Source organism: Myxocyprinus asiaticus, chromosome 12, assembly GCF_019703515.2.
Source record: "Myxocyprinus asiaticus isolate MX2 ecotype Aquarium Trade chromosome 12, UBuf_Myxa_2, whole genome shotgun sequence".
Taxonomy (NCBI): Eukaryota; Metazoa; Chordata; class Actinopteri; order Cypriniformes; family Catostomidae; genus Myxocyprinus; species Myxocyprinus asiaticus.
In genome coordinates, this window is record NC_059355.1 from 790,791 (window position 1) to 807,604 (window position 16,814).

The 16,814-nt window shown below is 37.6% G+C and overlaps 1 protein-coding gene across 2 annotated transcripts in view; it reads left to right on the top strand.

Annotated features, from left to right (window-relative positions):
* tns1a (tensin 1a) overlaps window positions 1–15,606 on the top strand; it is a 42,475-nt gene extending 26,869 nt beyond the window's left edge. For both annotated transcript variants that reach the window (XM_051712572.1, XM_051712573.1), the window contains 13 exons: window positions 4,577–4,666; window positions 6,681–6,753; window positions 6,887–7,581; window positions 7,702–7,791; window positions 8,087–8,215; window positions 8,302–8,397; window positions 8,511–8,588; window positions 8,778–8,849; window positions 8,951–8,980; window positions 9,355–9,523; window positions 9,654–9,722; window positions 9,826–9,855; window positions 9,943–15,606. In XM_051712572.1, coding sequence (XP_051568532.1) covers window positions 4,577–4,666; window positions 6,681–6,753; window positions 6,887–7,581; window positions 7,702–7,791; window positions 8,087–8,215; window positions 8,302–8,397; window positions 8,511–8,588; window positions 8,778–8,849; window positions 8,951–8,980; window positions 9,355–9,523; window positions 9,654–9,722; window positions 9,826–9,855; window positions 9,943–10,084 — 1,763 coding nt within the window. In that variant the 3' untranslated portion in view covers window positions 10,085–15,606. The remainder of the gene's footprint in view (window positions 1–4,576; window positions 4,667–6,680; window positions 6,754–6,886; window positions 7,582–7,701; window positions 7,792–8,086; window positions 8,216–8,301; window positions 8,398–8,510; window positions 8,589–8,777; window positions 8,850–8,950; window positions 8,981–9,354; window positions 9,524–9,653; window positions 9,723–9,825; window positions 9,856–9,942) is intronic.
* The last annotated feature ends 1,208 nt before the right edge of the window (window positions 15,607–16,814 follow it).

A 16,814-nucleotide genomic window follows, 5' to 3' on the forward strand; every position in this document is an offset into this window, starting at 1 on the left:
CTCTAATCCTATGAGTCATTCTGGTTCTGTTAATGATGTGTTGCGTCTGGGTACAGTGAGAGTGTGGAGAGAAATAGAGGAATAAAAGTTCCAAATGCATGTAGAAGTGTTTATTTAATATAAGTTTCATCTTTCACTCTTAAAGGGGGAGTAAGTCATTTTAATCCAATACACTTTTTGTCAAATTCCACAAATATCTCTTCACGGTCCGCTAGTTGTCCGTTCTGTGTGCGCTGAAAAAAAATCTGTGTTTTTACACAGCCCTGGCTCTGTAAATGGGAAAATAAACAAAGTGGATCGGGCCGGTCCACACAACACTATTACGCGTGCATGAATTTGGGGGCGGAGCTTCTGAATGACCATTGAATGGAAGGGTGTGTTTGTTTGGCTGTTGAGTTCAAATATCAACAGTCTTTCTCAGGAATCGCTTACTCCACCTTTAACTCGGATGCTACATTGATGGCAACGGTGTCTATATTTACACTACCTTTTACGGTTTCAGTGCGACTTCTGAAGAAAAAGCATGCAGCAGCCCAAGGATTGAACTCCTTGCACCTTTCACTGGTAATAGATACTGTATCTCGACATGGATTAAATAAATTGAGACAGCTGTGCGCGTGAAGGCATGCGGGAGTTTAAGAGGGGATTATGCAGCGGTGCAAAACCATGTGTCTCGTTGTATTTGGAGAGTACATGCATTTCTTATATGGGACAGTTTGCCTTCTTATGTAAAAAGTGATTTCACCACTGTAGTTGAGACTCTCAAAGAAGCATTTTGTCAAAAACAATTCCTAATGTATTTTCAAACATGTCTTAATGCCAGACCTCGCTGTGCTGATGTGAGCCGTGAAGTGAATGCAGCAGAGATTTCCAGGCTGGTAGATAAGTCTTTCTCAGATTATGACCCAGCTGCATTGAATGGGGAGAAATTCAGACGTTTCTTGTCTTAATTGGCTCCTGTGTTGCGCATTAAATGTCAGGAAATGGGAGCTAAAGATGTGGAGGAGGCCCTTATCATTGCTGGGCGCTGTGAGAGAGCTAGTGGATCTGTGAGTTTGAGTGCTCATGTGCCTAGTTCCTATATCGGAATTGCAGAGTCCTACAACTTGTTCTTAAAGGAAGTGCCATTGTGACTGTGGTGGAAGAAGCAACTGCTCTTTGCAATTCTCCACTCAAAGCATGAGAGGGCATTCTCCTGGCCACCGGTTAGAGGAGCAGCAGATCCAAGGCTTGTCTCCACGACAGGGAGGAGGTGGTCATTCACGTTTCTCAGCATAAGGTTCCTTTCCAGAGTGCAATGCAGTCCTTCCCCAGGTCTACACACTGTTGCTTCAGGAAACTTATGGACACCAGCTAAACATTGTAAGGGTCAGACATTTCATTCCATGGCTACACACACTCCACAGAGGACTCACAAATTAAACATACACCCGGCATTCGAGGCTTTTGTTGAGGGTATGGAGGCAAACATTTTGATTGATTCAGGGTCAAGTGTATAACTTATTAGTGAAGATTTAAAAATGTCTGTCCTTTATGCAAATGTATGCTAAACAAAAATATACCTTGGCATGTGCAGTTAAAGGTCAAATTTTTGCTACATTGGGTACACTGTGTAAAAATGTCTAGATGGAATAAGAGCTGGTAACATATTGTGCATGTAGTATGGGAATCCCTCAGACATTTCCGCTGGGTTGGGATTTTATGCTGCTTCACAATTCTGTTTTGTCAACCTCTGTGTGTCAGAGGTGTTAGTGTTCCCCTTTTGAAAGCCAATGGTTTTATTCCGGAATGTGTCTGTATCTAAAAATATATTTGTTCCCTGTGTATCTGTGTAGGGTGGACACACCACTGACATCTGGTCCAAAACCAGACTCTTTATTGGGTTACCTGGAGCCAGACACAAATGAGAGCATGCAAATAGTGGTTGCAAAAAAATGGATGCATGGTTGCTCGAATGCTCAATTCAACAGATCGAGAAGTGCCTCTACCATAGTGTTCTTACCTCTGTGTGTTTCATCATATTCATGGGATGTGATTGATAAAGTATCATTCCACCACCCGACAGTGACGTTCATCCCTGTCTTCCGGAGTTGTCTTATTCCTCTACTCTCTCCTCCAAACAGAAACAATGGGCCTAATTCACTAATAATTGTGTGGGTGGGAGTGTTTGCACTATCTGTGGGTGTATGCATGCAAACTGTGGGTGTACTGTATGCTATGAAGTGGCACAAAGCGCAATTGGCTGTTCTCCTGAAAAATAAGTCATTGCACTAACACGTCCGAGGGGATATTTACACTTAGTCACTTTATACGTTTTTGCTGATCGAATTATCAAATCAGACCACTTTATTGTCACTCAACCATATACACAAGTGCAATAGTGGGTGAAAGTCTTGGGTGCGGTTCCAAGCAACAGTGATGAGACATATACCAATTTACAATAAACATCAGATTTACTCAACACAATTTACAGATCTAATATACACATAATTACAACACAATATACAAATAATAATATACAATGTACAGTATACAATACACACAATATAGAATACACATTATACAATAAAAATAATATATATAAATATACAGTAGGTTGTATTGTGCTGTATTGACATTCAGGCTGTCAGCTGATAGTCAGTTGCCAGTGTGTTGTTAAGAGAAATATAATTTATGACAGTCCGGTGTGAGATATAAGAGTAAGAGTAATAAAGTGCAGTGCTGATGTATTTTGATCATGAGAGATCAAGAGTTCAAAAGTCTGATTGCTTGGGAGAAGAAGCTGTCATAAAGTCGGCTGGTGCGGGTCCTGATGCTGCGATACCGCCTGCCTGATGGTAGCAGTGAGAACAGCCCATGACCCGGGTGGCTGGAGTCTCTGATGATCCTCCGAGCTTTTTTCACACACCGCCTGGTATATATGTCCTGGAGGGAGGGAAGCTCACATCCGATGATGTGTATGGCTGTTCATACTACCCTTTATAGTGCTTTGCGGTTGTGGGCGGTGTTATTGCCGTACCAGGTGGAGATGCAGCCAGTCAGGATGCTCTCCACAGTGCAGGTGTAGAACCGTGTGAGGATGTGATGGTTCATTCCAAACTTCCTCAGCTGTCTCAGGAAGAAGAGGCGCTGATGAGCCTTCTTCACAACGGCCTCAGTGTGGACGGACCATGTGAGTTCCTCAGTGATGTGGACACCCAGGAACTTGAAGCTGCTGACTCTCTCCACTGGTGCTCCATTGATGGTGATGGGACTGTGTTCTCTGTCTTTTCTTCTGAAGTCCACCACAAGCTCCTTTGTCTTACTGACGTTGAGGGAGAGGTTGTGCTCCTGACACCAGTGTGTCAGAGTGTGCACCTCCTCTCTATAGGCTGTTTAGGTGCACACTCTGACACGGTGGTGTCATTTTTAATTACTGGTGAATTACTATCCGATCATGAATAGACCAATTGTAATTGACAGATTCAAGACGGATATAAATCCGATCACTCAAAGCACCTCTGGAGGTGGTTTGAGATGCATTCCATTCAAAATTCTGTCAAGTGTAAATGCATCTGGCTGCTCAAGATGCATATGTAAACTTTAGTCCACCAAACAGCACTACATCAGCATATGAAAAAAGCAAAACATAATAGCTACTACCGAGTATTTGCATAGGTCTCATGTCGTGAAATACATAATAACAAATGAAGACATGGATGCACATTGTAGGAGAGACAGAAATTTTTTCTTCATTTGATACAGATTGTTGAAGAAACTGAAACTAAACACTGACAATGAGGGCAGCTGACGCGCATGAAGTATCTTACATGAGAAGCCCAGGGGGCAAAAATACAGTGCGCGCCTACACAATCAGATATTCACGAGCGGAGTCACTTGGAATCAAATAAAAAAATCACATCTTTAAAATTCGCTACCCGGCATCAGCGTAATCACAGAAGTGAACTCTGTGTTATTTGCATGTAGCGCGGGAATCAAAGATTGAATTTATATCCATTTGGCGGAGACACAGTGATGTGGCCAAGTGTAAATAGAATGTGCTTTTTCAATCGTATAGCAATTCGATCAGTGACCAAGTGTAAATACCCTCTGAGAAGCATGACTATTCTGGGTGCAAAGTCTAAACAGTTCCTGCATTTGTAGTTTGGAGATTCCTCCAGCAGATGATATCAAAGAGCTTTCGATCACTTTTAACACTAGTCAGGATTTGTGTGTCAGTAAAACAATATGATTAATAATAATAATTGTAATAATAGTTAATTTATTTTTATTATAATTTTAAAATATGTTTATTTTGTGTAGCGCCTTTCTAAAGCTTAAGGACACTGTACAGAAATTAAACATAAAACATTAAACAGAGAAACATATAACATATAGATTACAAGACAATGAACAATGGGAGAGCAGCAAAGCCAAAAAAGAATAAACTTGGATTTTTGGGCCACTCTCAGAGAATCAGAATCAATTCTTTGAATGCAATTCTTTGGTAAATGAAGGAAGTATGAGTGATTGAAAGCAGCCAGAATGTTCTGAGTCTTTTCATCCTACTGTGTCCCTTTTCATTTTCTTTAAATAGGCCGTTCACCCACTGGTCTTGCCAAAAACTCTTTGTCAGCTTTGAAGGCACAGAGTCCTGCAGAACCACTGGTACAGCAAAGCAGTTCAGGTCAGTGCCTAAAATATTGTGCTAAAATCTGTCTATGGTTCTATAATGTAATAGATCCATGTTACTCAACAGACGGACCTTGGGCCACATCCAACCCTCGGTCCATATTTTTGTGGCCCCGTGATGTTGTCTTCAAACAAAATTGTTACATGTGCATGAACTGTGAGGTGTCAATTTTATAAAGCTTCCAGGATTAGTTTTAGTTTGACAAAACCCAATATGTCCAATCAGGTTTCATTAGGGTTAAGTAGTATTCAAGATTCTGGTTATCTACTTTCTCTTTCAATTCAGTTTTGTCAGCAGAGTTTGATCTTGAGTTTATGATTACTTCATGAGCGTGTTCACATGGACGAATGATTTTTGCAGCGAACAGCCAATCGCATGCAACATGGAGAGAGACAGCGCCATTTACTTTTCACGAGAAAGTCATTTACTTCTCTGCAGAAGATCATTATGAAATGTGATTAATTGTAACACATTTACACAGCACAAGGGATCACAATAAAATAATACACAGCTAGAAGAAACAACTCAAGAGCACTGCTGAAAAGAAAAAACAAAGAGATATTGCTGACATATCAGTGTGTAAGTGGATTCATGTAGGTCCACAAAAAGAACATACAGGCTTTGAACTTTAATCTTTATTCAAAATATAACATATTTTATATAAATATTTAAATTAAAAGTTTAATATTATTTAATATTATTATAAATACTATTATTATAATTAAAAAGTGAGCACTTGGAATATGAGAAGATGGTATGCATTAAGACCTTTTTGTTTTTTGTTCCAAGCAACATAAGAAATAAAGACTTATTTGGTGTACCAATATGATTTTATTGAACTTCTATGAAATACTGTATGTTCATGGCCAGCAAGTGCATTAAATAAGGGGTTTAGGTGGCATTCACACTATTTCTGACGTATCTATACTGTGGAGTGGCAGAGTTTACGCTTTCAATATTTTAAAATTGATCATTATTGACAGACAATGTATTAATCCATCTAACTAGCGATTTTGATTTCATAATTTGTTTTTCATATAGGCTATATTTTATGGCAAGTGTGGGTGAATGAATGGTAAAACAACTAAAGTGTCTTTAAATAAAATATGAGACTGACAAACATCTATTTCTAAAATAGATTATGTAGAGTGTGCTTTAAACTGGAGATACAGGATGAGTGACTGTATTGCATCAGAGATATCACTTTGCTCACAGCTGATTTGTGTTACTAACCCAAACAAAACCCTTTAAGAGGTTAATCATAGATTGTAGTGATTTCTTATTGAAGATCTTTTCGAGCTAGCATTATTATTATTATTATTATTATTTCAAAGAACCACAAGAATTACAAGAATTAAGCTATATATCTATGTTGTCAGGGTCTGAAGTAAAAAGGACTCAGTCGCTGGCCTGGGAATTGGGAGGGATAATGATTAAAAACATTTTTTATTTTTTATTTTTTTATAATAATACAAAAAATTAACATAAAAACACAACAGGGCAAAATAAAATCCTACTGAGCAAAAATGACAAATCAACAGAGTAACAATGTACTGACACAAGATAAAACAGCAACCAACAGAGTGTAAATACAAAAAGTAAAAATAGGCGAATAAGGTGAAAAAAATGATCATACAAGGGCTACCAAATGAGTGTGGCAGAGCAGAAGGTGCGATGGGAAAAAAACATGCACAAAACTGAAGAACCACACCCAACAAATCAAAAACACAAAAGACAGAACAGAGAGAAAGAACCCTGACATACTGTATATAATGTGTTTCATTAATTATTAAAATGATTTATTATTATAGCATATTTAGCATAGTCTACTAGCCTAATTAATACAAAAAAGTAATTAAAATATTTTTAAATAAAATTTAAAAAGTGAAAGAAGAGTGCGGTCCTAAAAGCAAAAATGATCCTGTTTTGTGGCCCCTGGCCTGCAAGAAGTTGAGTAAAGTTGATTCATTATTTCTTTCTTTCTTTCTTTCATACACTTCTACTTCAGAAAGACCTGTGTTTCCTGCCTATAATTTTGACCCACCTAAGCCTGTCAACAGTGCCAGCTACAATCCTGATAGGCAAGTGTGGTTATCTGAGCACCATCCCATTTTTTTAAATACAGAAGTAAATATGTGTTCCTGTGTACAGTATGTGTAATCTTTAGATACTCACACTTTTTCTATTTGTATTTTACCTCTCTTTCTCTAACAGCAACATATGGATGGGAAATCCTGTGCTTCCGATTGGTGGTCAGCATATCTTATCATCATTTCCATCCGAGGCCATTCAAGCCCCTCTCTTTCCTGACCCCATTGGTTACCTTGACCCTAAGGAGGCCACTGTTAACATCATGGGTGTCCATCATGTCCCTGGAAGCCCCAACACACTCCACCGAACAGTGGCCACCAACACACCACCAAGCCCTGCCCTGCAGCGTAGGCTTGGTGGTCAGAGCAGCCCAGCTTTGGGGCGACACATACCACCAGCCAGTGGCACTCCCAACAGCCCTCTGTTGGGTCGCAATGGCAAGTTCATCCCACCAAGCCCTGTGCTAAACCGCTACTCAACACCTGTTCCAGTTGCCTCCAGCCTAGATCACAAACCCACACCTAGTGGTCAGGCCACCCCAGATGAGAGAGTCCAGGCGCAGTCCAGGCAAAGCACCACTTCCATAGCTCAACATGGATCCCCTACCCCCACTTTTCCCTTAGAACATCCCTGTAGACCCTCACACTTCCTGCCTTTGGATAAGAGGACAGTGCCGATTGCAGAGAATCCTGACAGTGTTCTAGAAGACATTTCACAAAATGGGAAAGCTCCCACTCGTACACCAACACCCGTTTGGCTCAGCATGACCAGTACCACCCCACAGCCACCACAAGAACCTGCAATCATGTCAATATATGGTACGATGAGAACCGAAGCTGAGAATCTGATGCCTTTTACTATTCTTAATAATAAAATCATGAAATCAAACAGATTTGTGTTCACATCAACAATTGAACAATACAATTTATTCTTTTTAGCTGATGGACCTCCAGATATTAGACTCAATGTGAAGTTTGTTCAAGATACATCCAAATTCTGGTACAAACCAGAAATCTCCAGGGAACAAGGTGAGAGATTTGAAGGATGCACTTTATTTTACAGTGCTGCTCTACTTTTATGTACTATATAAATACAGTAATTACTCTGTACTAAACCTAACCCCAACCCTATCCTTGACCCATATTAAGTACATGTAGTTACCTAATATTACTCAGTACTTTCTTGGGTAAGTACACTGTAAGTATACTGAAAGTACACATACTGTAAAATAAAGTGCAGGCGATATGACAGATGGACATACGAGATACAAGTTAGCATTGCTGTGATATGGATGACTGGTGATAAAGTTCAACTTTTTTCCAGCCATTTGTCTTCTGAAAGATCGTGAACCAGGAGCATTTGTTATCCGAGACAGTAACTCCTTCAGAGGAGCATATGGCTTGGCAATGAAAGTAGCCTCTCCACCTCCAACAGTACAGCAGAACAAAATGGGTAAAATATCTTGTTGTACATTTTCAAGTTAGTCATCACTAAACATGACACCTTTTACTAATTTAACTTATGTTCTTTCTTTGAAGCTGGAGATATAACAAATGAGTTGGTACGACACTTCTTGATTGAAACCAGTGCTAAGGGCGTGAGACTTAAGGGTTGCCCAAATGAGCCCTACTTTGGTAATGATGCATTTAGACAGATGTGAAGTTTAATGACACTCCAGAACTTTTCTATCTGTTGTGTAGTGTGTTATATTGATTTATGTGTTGTGTTTTTGTGCACGCGACTAAAGGGTGTCTGTCTGCTCTGGTATATCAACACTCCATCACACCTTTGGCTCTTCCTTGCAAGCTTATGATCCCTACAAGAGGTGAGAATTACAATGTCACCCCATTTCTGCAGCTTCTGTGCTTGGACTTTTCTGATTGACTCTTTTGTTTGTATTCCCTAAATGCTGATTGTCCTGTAAATCAACTCAGTATCTGTCTGTAGTAGTTTATTATATTCATCAAAGCAGTCTTTGATTTAACGTCTTGATGTCTGACCTTTTTATGAACAGATCCACGTGAAGAGGCCATGGATCTTGCCACACAAACAAGTTCAACACTGGATTTACTTAAGCAGGGAGCAGGTGAGTCTCTCTCTCTCTCTCCCTCTCTCTCTCTCTTTACTTGTTGATCTCTGTATATCTCATTTGTTTTCTTATTCCTTGTCACTTTCATATCACCCCAGGACCTCCTAAACCAAATGAGGGGTTTCAAGGTAAATAAGGCACATTATGTTTTTTCAGCATTGGTTCCAGAGCACTAGCTGGCACTGGTACCCTGTATCCCTGCATGTTAATTAAACTCTAGCCACAAACCATCCACTCTTACCATATACACACCCAAAACCAGTCCTGAAAAATGGAGATAGTGTCTGGATTGCCTGTGCCACCGCCACAATGTTTTGACTTGTTTTGTGTGTGTTCTAAATAAAGCTTTTTTAACCTCATAAACAGATGTACTAGATCATAGCTTTAAAGTATGCTTTGTTCATTCCTTTTGTGGTACTGTTTTGGTGTTGTTTGAACTCATCACAGGACAAAGTATTTTAATCTGCAACCGACTCTCACTTATTTTATTTCTATCCCACAGCATGTAATGTTTTGTACATAAACTCTGTGGATGTGGAATCTTTGACTGGTCCTCAGGCTGTAGCAAAAGCCATCACTGAGACGCTTACTTCCAATTCTGCTTCTTTGGAAACTATTGTCCGCTTCAAAGTGTCCACAAAGGGCATCACACTCACTGACAATCAGAGGAAGTGAGTGGATTTAATAAGATTCATTTTTAACATGGTTTAAATGGTAAATCTACAGCTGTTCGGCGTTGTCTTGAATCTGCAGTTCTAACAAGTCTAACAAGTGTCTAATAACCAAACCATTTCCTTGTAGGATTTTTTTCAGACGCCATTATCCGATCAATACAATCACATACTGCAATGTGGACCCACAAAACCGGAAGTAAGTATTTTGTTAAGGTTTTTTCATGGCATATGTACTACATTGCAGTAATATGTTTTGACATTACTTTTAGCAAGATCCTCATGTCCTGTTGTCTTCACAGGTGGAATAAAGCAGAGGGTGGGGTAGCAAAGTGAGTATACCACTTTGAATCATTGACATGAATTCAGTTACGGACATTGAAAACTTCAATGAATGTTTCCTCTGGTTTACATTGCAGACTTTTTGGGTTTGTGGCTCGAAAACAAGGAAGCACAACTGATAATGTGAGTCACCTGTTCGCTGAGCTAGAACCAGACCAGCCTGTGACAGACATTGTCCACTTTGTTTCCAAAGTCATGCCAGACATCCAGAAACTTTGAGTGACCACCTAGCTGCCATCTTGGTTTCTCCATATGAGTGTGAATTTTCCCACCAAAGAGGATTTTGTGATTCATATGTGGATGATTCTTTATACATGTTACTTAAAAAAACTAAACAAAAAACATAATAATAGCATGTGTCAAATAACATTTAGGAGGTTGGGTTCTTACTTTTCACTGTTTATGAAGACTTGAAAATAATGCTGTTGTTTAAGGGACTCCATAAAGATCTGGGTGAAAAGGAAGTGCCAAAATTTAAGGTAGTAAGTAAAACATGACAGTTAAAAAGGCAATTACTCTAGTCAGGATGTAGGGCTTTCAAAAATGAATGAATGATATGAAGAAAAATAAATAAATTAAGGGAAAAAATATATATGATATGATAATTCAACATCCAAAGTTAGAGTTAAGAAAAAAAAAGTTTTGGGACAATTATTTTATTTCATTTAGCACAAAAAAACAAACAAAAAACAGATAAGATCATACAGCTAAAAACACACAAAATTCCACTTTATTCATACTTCTGTGTAAAGTATGAAAAAAATATTTTGTATGTTTACTTGCAAGAAACCTTCACGAGTAAGTCTTTTTCTCTGAACTCAGCTTTTCACTTCAAAAAATAGACCAAATTGATTGATGTCAGTCTCTAAATTCTATGTGTTGTTTGTCCATTTCAAAACAGGGTTTTATTAAACTGTAACAAAGTAGACATCTTTTTCGTTTTTTAATATAAGGTTTGTTTCATAAGCAATGGTCACAGTCCATTCTTTTCTTATTGTGTCAAAGGCTAATTTTTAACAAACACATCTTTACATTACTATCTAATGAAAGGGTTCTAGAAATGATAATCATAGACATATGCATGTACTGTATAGAAATGAAATATGTATAAATGACATTAACTGAATGTTTGGACATGATATTACTATCGGGTAACTATATAAAAAATATTGGATTGTCTACAGAAAAAGTCAAAACTAATTGTTTTGGCTAAAATGTAAAAGTTTTAAACATTTTAGTGAACACCAACAAATGTAGAAATTTGCCATGAGTGCTGCCATTATGAGAATGAATTAAATAGATCTTGCAAATGAAATGGATTGTGTTATTGGTCAAAGGGAGAGCTGTCATTCACTGTTTTTTATGTGAATGAACAAAAGGCAATGTTTTGTTTGCTAAAGACATTTAGAATTTAATACATACTGTGCCCTTCATCCTGTCAATTAATTTCAACCTAGTGGCATAGAATGATCGTTAAGGCTGATTTATACTTCTGCGTTTAACCTACAGCACTGATTCAGCGTAGTGGCAAACGCATTGGTTTGCATTTATAATTCTCCATTGGTGTGTCTACATTATTCTGTGAGTAGACAACATAGCAAAAATGCTAATTATACATTTAATAAATAAACAAAAGCAATATAATTCCTGAATTTCTTAAGAATTTATTAAATTATTGAAGCATTAAAAGTGAGTTCAAAGTTTAGACACATATTGTACACGTTTCCTGCATTGCTGGGAGAAAATAAAGTTGGAAATTACTGTATGCTTGCTCTAGAGTCTCTCAAATAATAATAAATAAATATTCTGGCATACATTTGATGTTCCGTGCTGAAATAGAAATCATCAAATCAATTAAGAACTACGTGCCTAAATAACACAAAACAGGTGTCGTTTTAAAGACCTTACAATGCATATATAGTAGACCATTTCAAGGACGTAAACAATAACAAAGAAATTAGAACGGTACTGCGCATGTCTTGCCCTGAAGCATTTCTTGTAGCTGCATTTTTAAAACCCAGAACTGCCAAAATGAAATAACTATAGTGCGTACTTTTACAGTCTAGCTAAAATGGAACAAACAAGATATGTGTAAAAACTGAAAATAAACAATGTGATAACGGGATCCTTTAAATAAGACTCTTTAGTTAACTAATTTTCTCAAAGAACATCAAACGTTTACCTGAGGTGCCTTTTCCAGACGTGTTGTTGATACTGAGCGTCTACGCGAGAGAGGCGATAAAACCGTAGTTAAGATGCTCACAATTATATCCTCAGCGGAAAGATCGGGAATTTTGGATCACTCCTATTATATTCATTAAAGCTGTTAACGCTGCAAACGTGTGACTTGCAGACAAGGTAAGGTTTTTTTAATTATGTACAAAAAAAATTCCTTGTGTGCCTCTCTCTTCTGTACTAGCTTTTATACTACTCCAGCTACTCTGAGAACTTGGCAGTGCAATACTGCAGATATTGTTGACTTTTGTGTGACAAATTGCTTATGTTCCTCATTTGTAAGTTGCCTGCTAAATTACTAAATGTAAATGTAAATGACTTGCGCAGCTTCATTCATTATAATGGGAGCGATCTCTAGCGACTCAACCTATGAAGCATACAATTAGTTGGCAAAATGTCGTTCACTTGCCAGAGATGTGATGTGTGTGGGCGTTGTGTTTGGCCTTTCTGCCCCGTTTCACGGCCGGCCCACCGATAAAAGTCCTGGTTAAAAGTCCCCTGTCCAGCCATCTCGCTTCACTGCAGCGGTTCATGTGTCTATTTGTGATTGCTCTTTCAGCAATATATACCAATTTTTATTTTTATTTCCATTAGTTCCAGGCACCCAGGGAGCATCTAGCCACCGAACAACATAGTCTAAATTTGAATAATGATACTCTATTACAATCGTATCAACATTAGTAATGTTAATCGTGTTAAAGTCACTATGAATGAAGCGCCTCCCGCTGTTGTTTTGAATGAGCTTGACAACAAGCCGAAAATGTTCAAGGGATAAAGACGTCACTTCCTTAAACTGCCGAACAGTCCTTGAAATGGTCTATAAGCAGTATAACCTGCTCTTACCAGGTACTTTTCCTTTCCATAACTTATGAAATACGATTTACTGTACAACATAGTATCAAATATACGGTCAAAACATCGTGCAGATCATAAAGTTCACAAGTGGAATACAACAGATATAATTTCACTCACATATCAAATTAAAAATTAAGACCCAGAGAAAAAAACATTTTAGGGTTTATAAGCTCTAAACAGATTTTTTTTTTTTTTTCATGTTTTGCTTGTAACTTCATGAAACACAAACAGCAACTGCTCTCGATTAAGTCAATTGTTTACTGTTCCAGAGTCCAAATACAATGTGATATGATGCATAGATCTTAAAATAATTTTAAAATGTGACACTACCTCAGATATTCTTGTTATCATTCTGGGGGGTGGTCTCTGGTCACAAAGTGGACCAATTACAGCTATTGTGGTCTGTGTCGATGCAAAGTTACATTTTTGAAGAGGTGCATGTCAGGCTGCACCGTAACCGGCATAGCAACGCGTAGGTTCAATGCAGAAGTATCAATCAGCCTTTACTATTACTACATTTTTGCGAACTGAGTTTTATGTGGCAAGTTGTACGTTTCTCCACAGTTTCCTTGAAAACAAATCTAGAGGCGCTACAACTGTGCGTTTTATTCAACGGCTTTATGATGTCACAACACTTTTACTCTAACACATTGTTTGAAAAACGATAAATTTTAATGCTTGTAATACAGACCCACCTACATAGAAGTGTCATAGAAGTGACACAAAATGACGTGGTTGCTTTAGAAAATGTGTTGTTAATGTCGCATTTGCTCTTAGGACACTGTAAGTTAGCTTTAGGTGTTGGTTTAGGGTAAGGATATCTATTTTGTTTACCTCTCATTTGCTTTTAGACACTATCAGTTAGGTTTAGGTTAAAGTTTAAAGTTAGGAAGGTACGTTATACTCATTTAAATCTCTAACATTCACCTTTTCACTTGCTTTTGGCGCCCTCGCTGGACATTTCACTGGGAAACTGCAAAAATGTTGCCACTGTCATGTAATTTTCATGAGATCAGGCTGATTCATTTACTGTAGTTTCCTTGTCTCTACCATCTATGATTATAAAATATTTATTAAAGTTCACCTTAAAATTATAATTCTTTCATCATTTACTCACCCTCATGCATTCTCAAACTCGTACGACTGTCTGTGTTTTCCTAAATGCATGATGTGTTTATATCATACAATGCCATCAGCAGTCTCCTTGCTGCGATCACGAGAGATGCTTGATTACACTTGCACTTGATGCATGCATGGAGCTGGTCTGTTTCTCCAAAACTGATCATATCACTTCAGAAGATACGGATTAAACCATATGAGTTGGATGGATTGCCTTTATGATGCCTTTATGTCCTTTTTGGAGCTTTGAAAAGTTTTGGTCCCCATTGACATCATATGTCTTTCATAAATCTTTGTGTTCTGCTTAAGAAAGTCATATGAGTTTGAGACAGCATAAGGGTGAGTAAATGATGAGAGAACTGTCATTTTTGGGTGAACTATTCCTTTAAAACAGTAGATGGACAGAGAGAAAAAAAGCCCAACCCCACACTTTGGCATCGCCCTCATTTTTGGGAAGCTCACATTAACACCATCAGACACTTTGACATTTCTCCTACCTATTCCAAAGTCCTTTATGTCCCTGTACCCAAGTAGGACATGTTATCATTCTGCCTAGAATATCATCTACAACATATTCATGGTTCAGTTATGTATTACTAGTTGGCCCACCAACTTTCACGGAAGGTGATCTGTGATGTTGAATCAGAGTTACAGTAAGTGAACATCAAGGAAGTGAAGGAAGGAAATGCACTGATGGAGTGATGTATGTTTGTTAAGAGAGGGTTTGATTTGAGGTGAATGTATCATAGAACTAATAGTTTAACTTTTCTTTCTTTCTTTTTCTTTTTTCTTTTGCCTGTTGTTTCTAAAGAAGTTTAAAAAAATGTTATTAAAAAAAATCTGTAGGTTAATACTGTGTCATTGTGTCTGTCAAAATACATGTATATTTAATCATATTTTAAAATCAAAGTATTTTATGTTTGTGGAAATATTCAGCATGGATATCAAAGCTTTGTCCAAAACACTCAAGGGCTCCTACAGCAAATTAATTGAGGACAGTTAATCTTCAATTCAATGTAATGTATACAAAGTTTCACAGCTTTACAGTGTCTGAGGCCTGAGGGTGCCACACTACAGTTTATACTACATCAGAGAATGCTGTGAATCCATTAATTTCAATAGAGATGGTACAACTGAAGGACGTAATGACATATGTTAAGACCAATTAACACTTTTGCTGCAACTCACTCTTGACGTCAGGATCCATTGACCAATGAGAATATCAGAGATGTGGGTCCAGTTTTACTTTTGGAAATCTGTTGTATTTCCACTTGATTGCAAACTGACCTGACTCTTTCCACACCCTCAAAACAGTGTTGACACATTCAGGGGCGGTCTGGACTTTCTGGCCCAGATCGGCACACCACACCCGGCCTGCAACACAACACACCACACCATAACACATCATCTCATTGATGCACAGACCAATTTTTAACACAACTAACTAGCATAAAAAATATAACACAATACAGAAACATAAATGCTCTTTAAATGTATTTATTTGAAATAAAATATCTTGTTTGTGAGCTTCAGCTTTTTGTCACTTTCATATTTCTTGGTCACATGTTCAAAAAATACAAATTATTTATCACTGACCTGCATGCTATATATATATATATATATATATATATATATATATATATATACACACACACACACACACACACACACACACACACACACACGTGTGTGTGTGGATTACATAGATTACTCATAAATCTACCTTGTGAACCTGTTCATGCATTCCAGGTGGCTACCTCATTAAGTTGGTTGAGAGAATGCCAAGAGTGTGCAAAAAAAGATGTTATAATGGCAAAGGGCAGCAACTTTGAGGAACGTAAATATAAGATAGTTTTGATTTGTTTAACATGTTGGCTACTGCATGGTTCTCAGATTTTTGAGCCAAGAGGATTTTGAATGGATTATCTAAACTTCTGTCGATTTTTGAATTAAATGATTATTGCATGTGCAAATGAATGCATGTGTCAGAAATCTTTATTCACATGTTTAAATTCTGTCAGTGGCTGCTTTGTATGTCACGCTTACGCACCAAGGGAAGGCTCGGTGTTATGGAAATAAAAACCAATTAATTGCATCAATTTCAGTGCAGTTAACGTTTGCCAACTATGTCTGATCTCTGTGGAACAGTCAATCATTTTTATAGTCTAATATATATTATTAGGTGTATGTTTTTGTTTGATTGGTCGCTGTTCATCTACTAAGTGCTGAAATGCATTTGACAGGTTTTGTGACATCTTAACACTCTCTTTTCTTCATTTACCTTTATTTTACCTGAGATTGTGAGATCGTGAGACTGTGTGTTTACAAGACACGACACGGCAAAATCGTGTTGCTGGCATCAAGCTTTTAGTCAGTTCCCTTAAACAGTCTGATCGGTCGCTCCCTTTCCCTATGTAGTAGACACTGTCTTTATTTCCCATGATAATACCAATATCATGGGAAACAAAGACAAGGAGTATATTATAAATTGCATAATTATACTGGCTATTTTTTTTGTATACAAAGCTAAATTTATGAAGACCCAACCTGTTTTCAATCTTTTTTTGAATGAAGTACATTTGTTTTTTAGTTCATTGAAGAATAAGAATGCCACTTAATTATTAAATTTATTAGAAAGCCTTAGAATAACTTAACTTTGATTTACAACAAGAATGTATTTTTTTCTCACTCTTATTCTCTTTTTCCCCTCCTTTACCATTATGTTGTTGTCTGCTCAGCT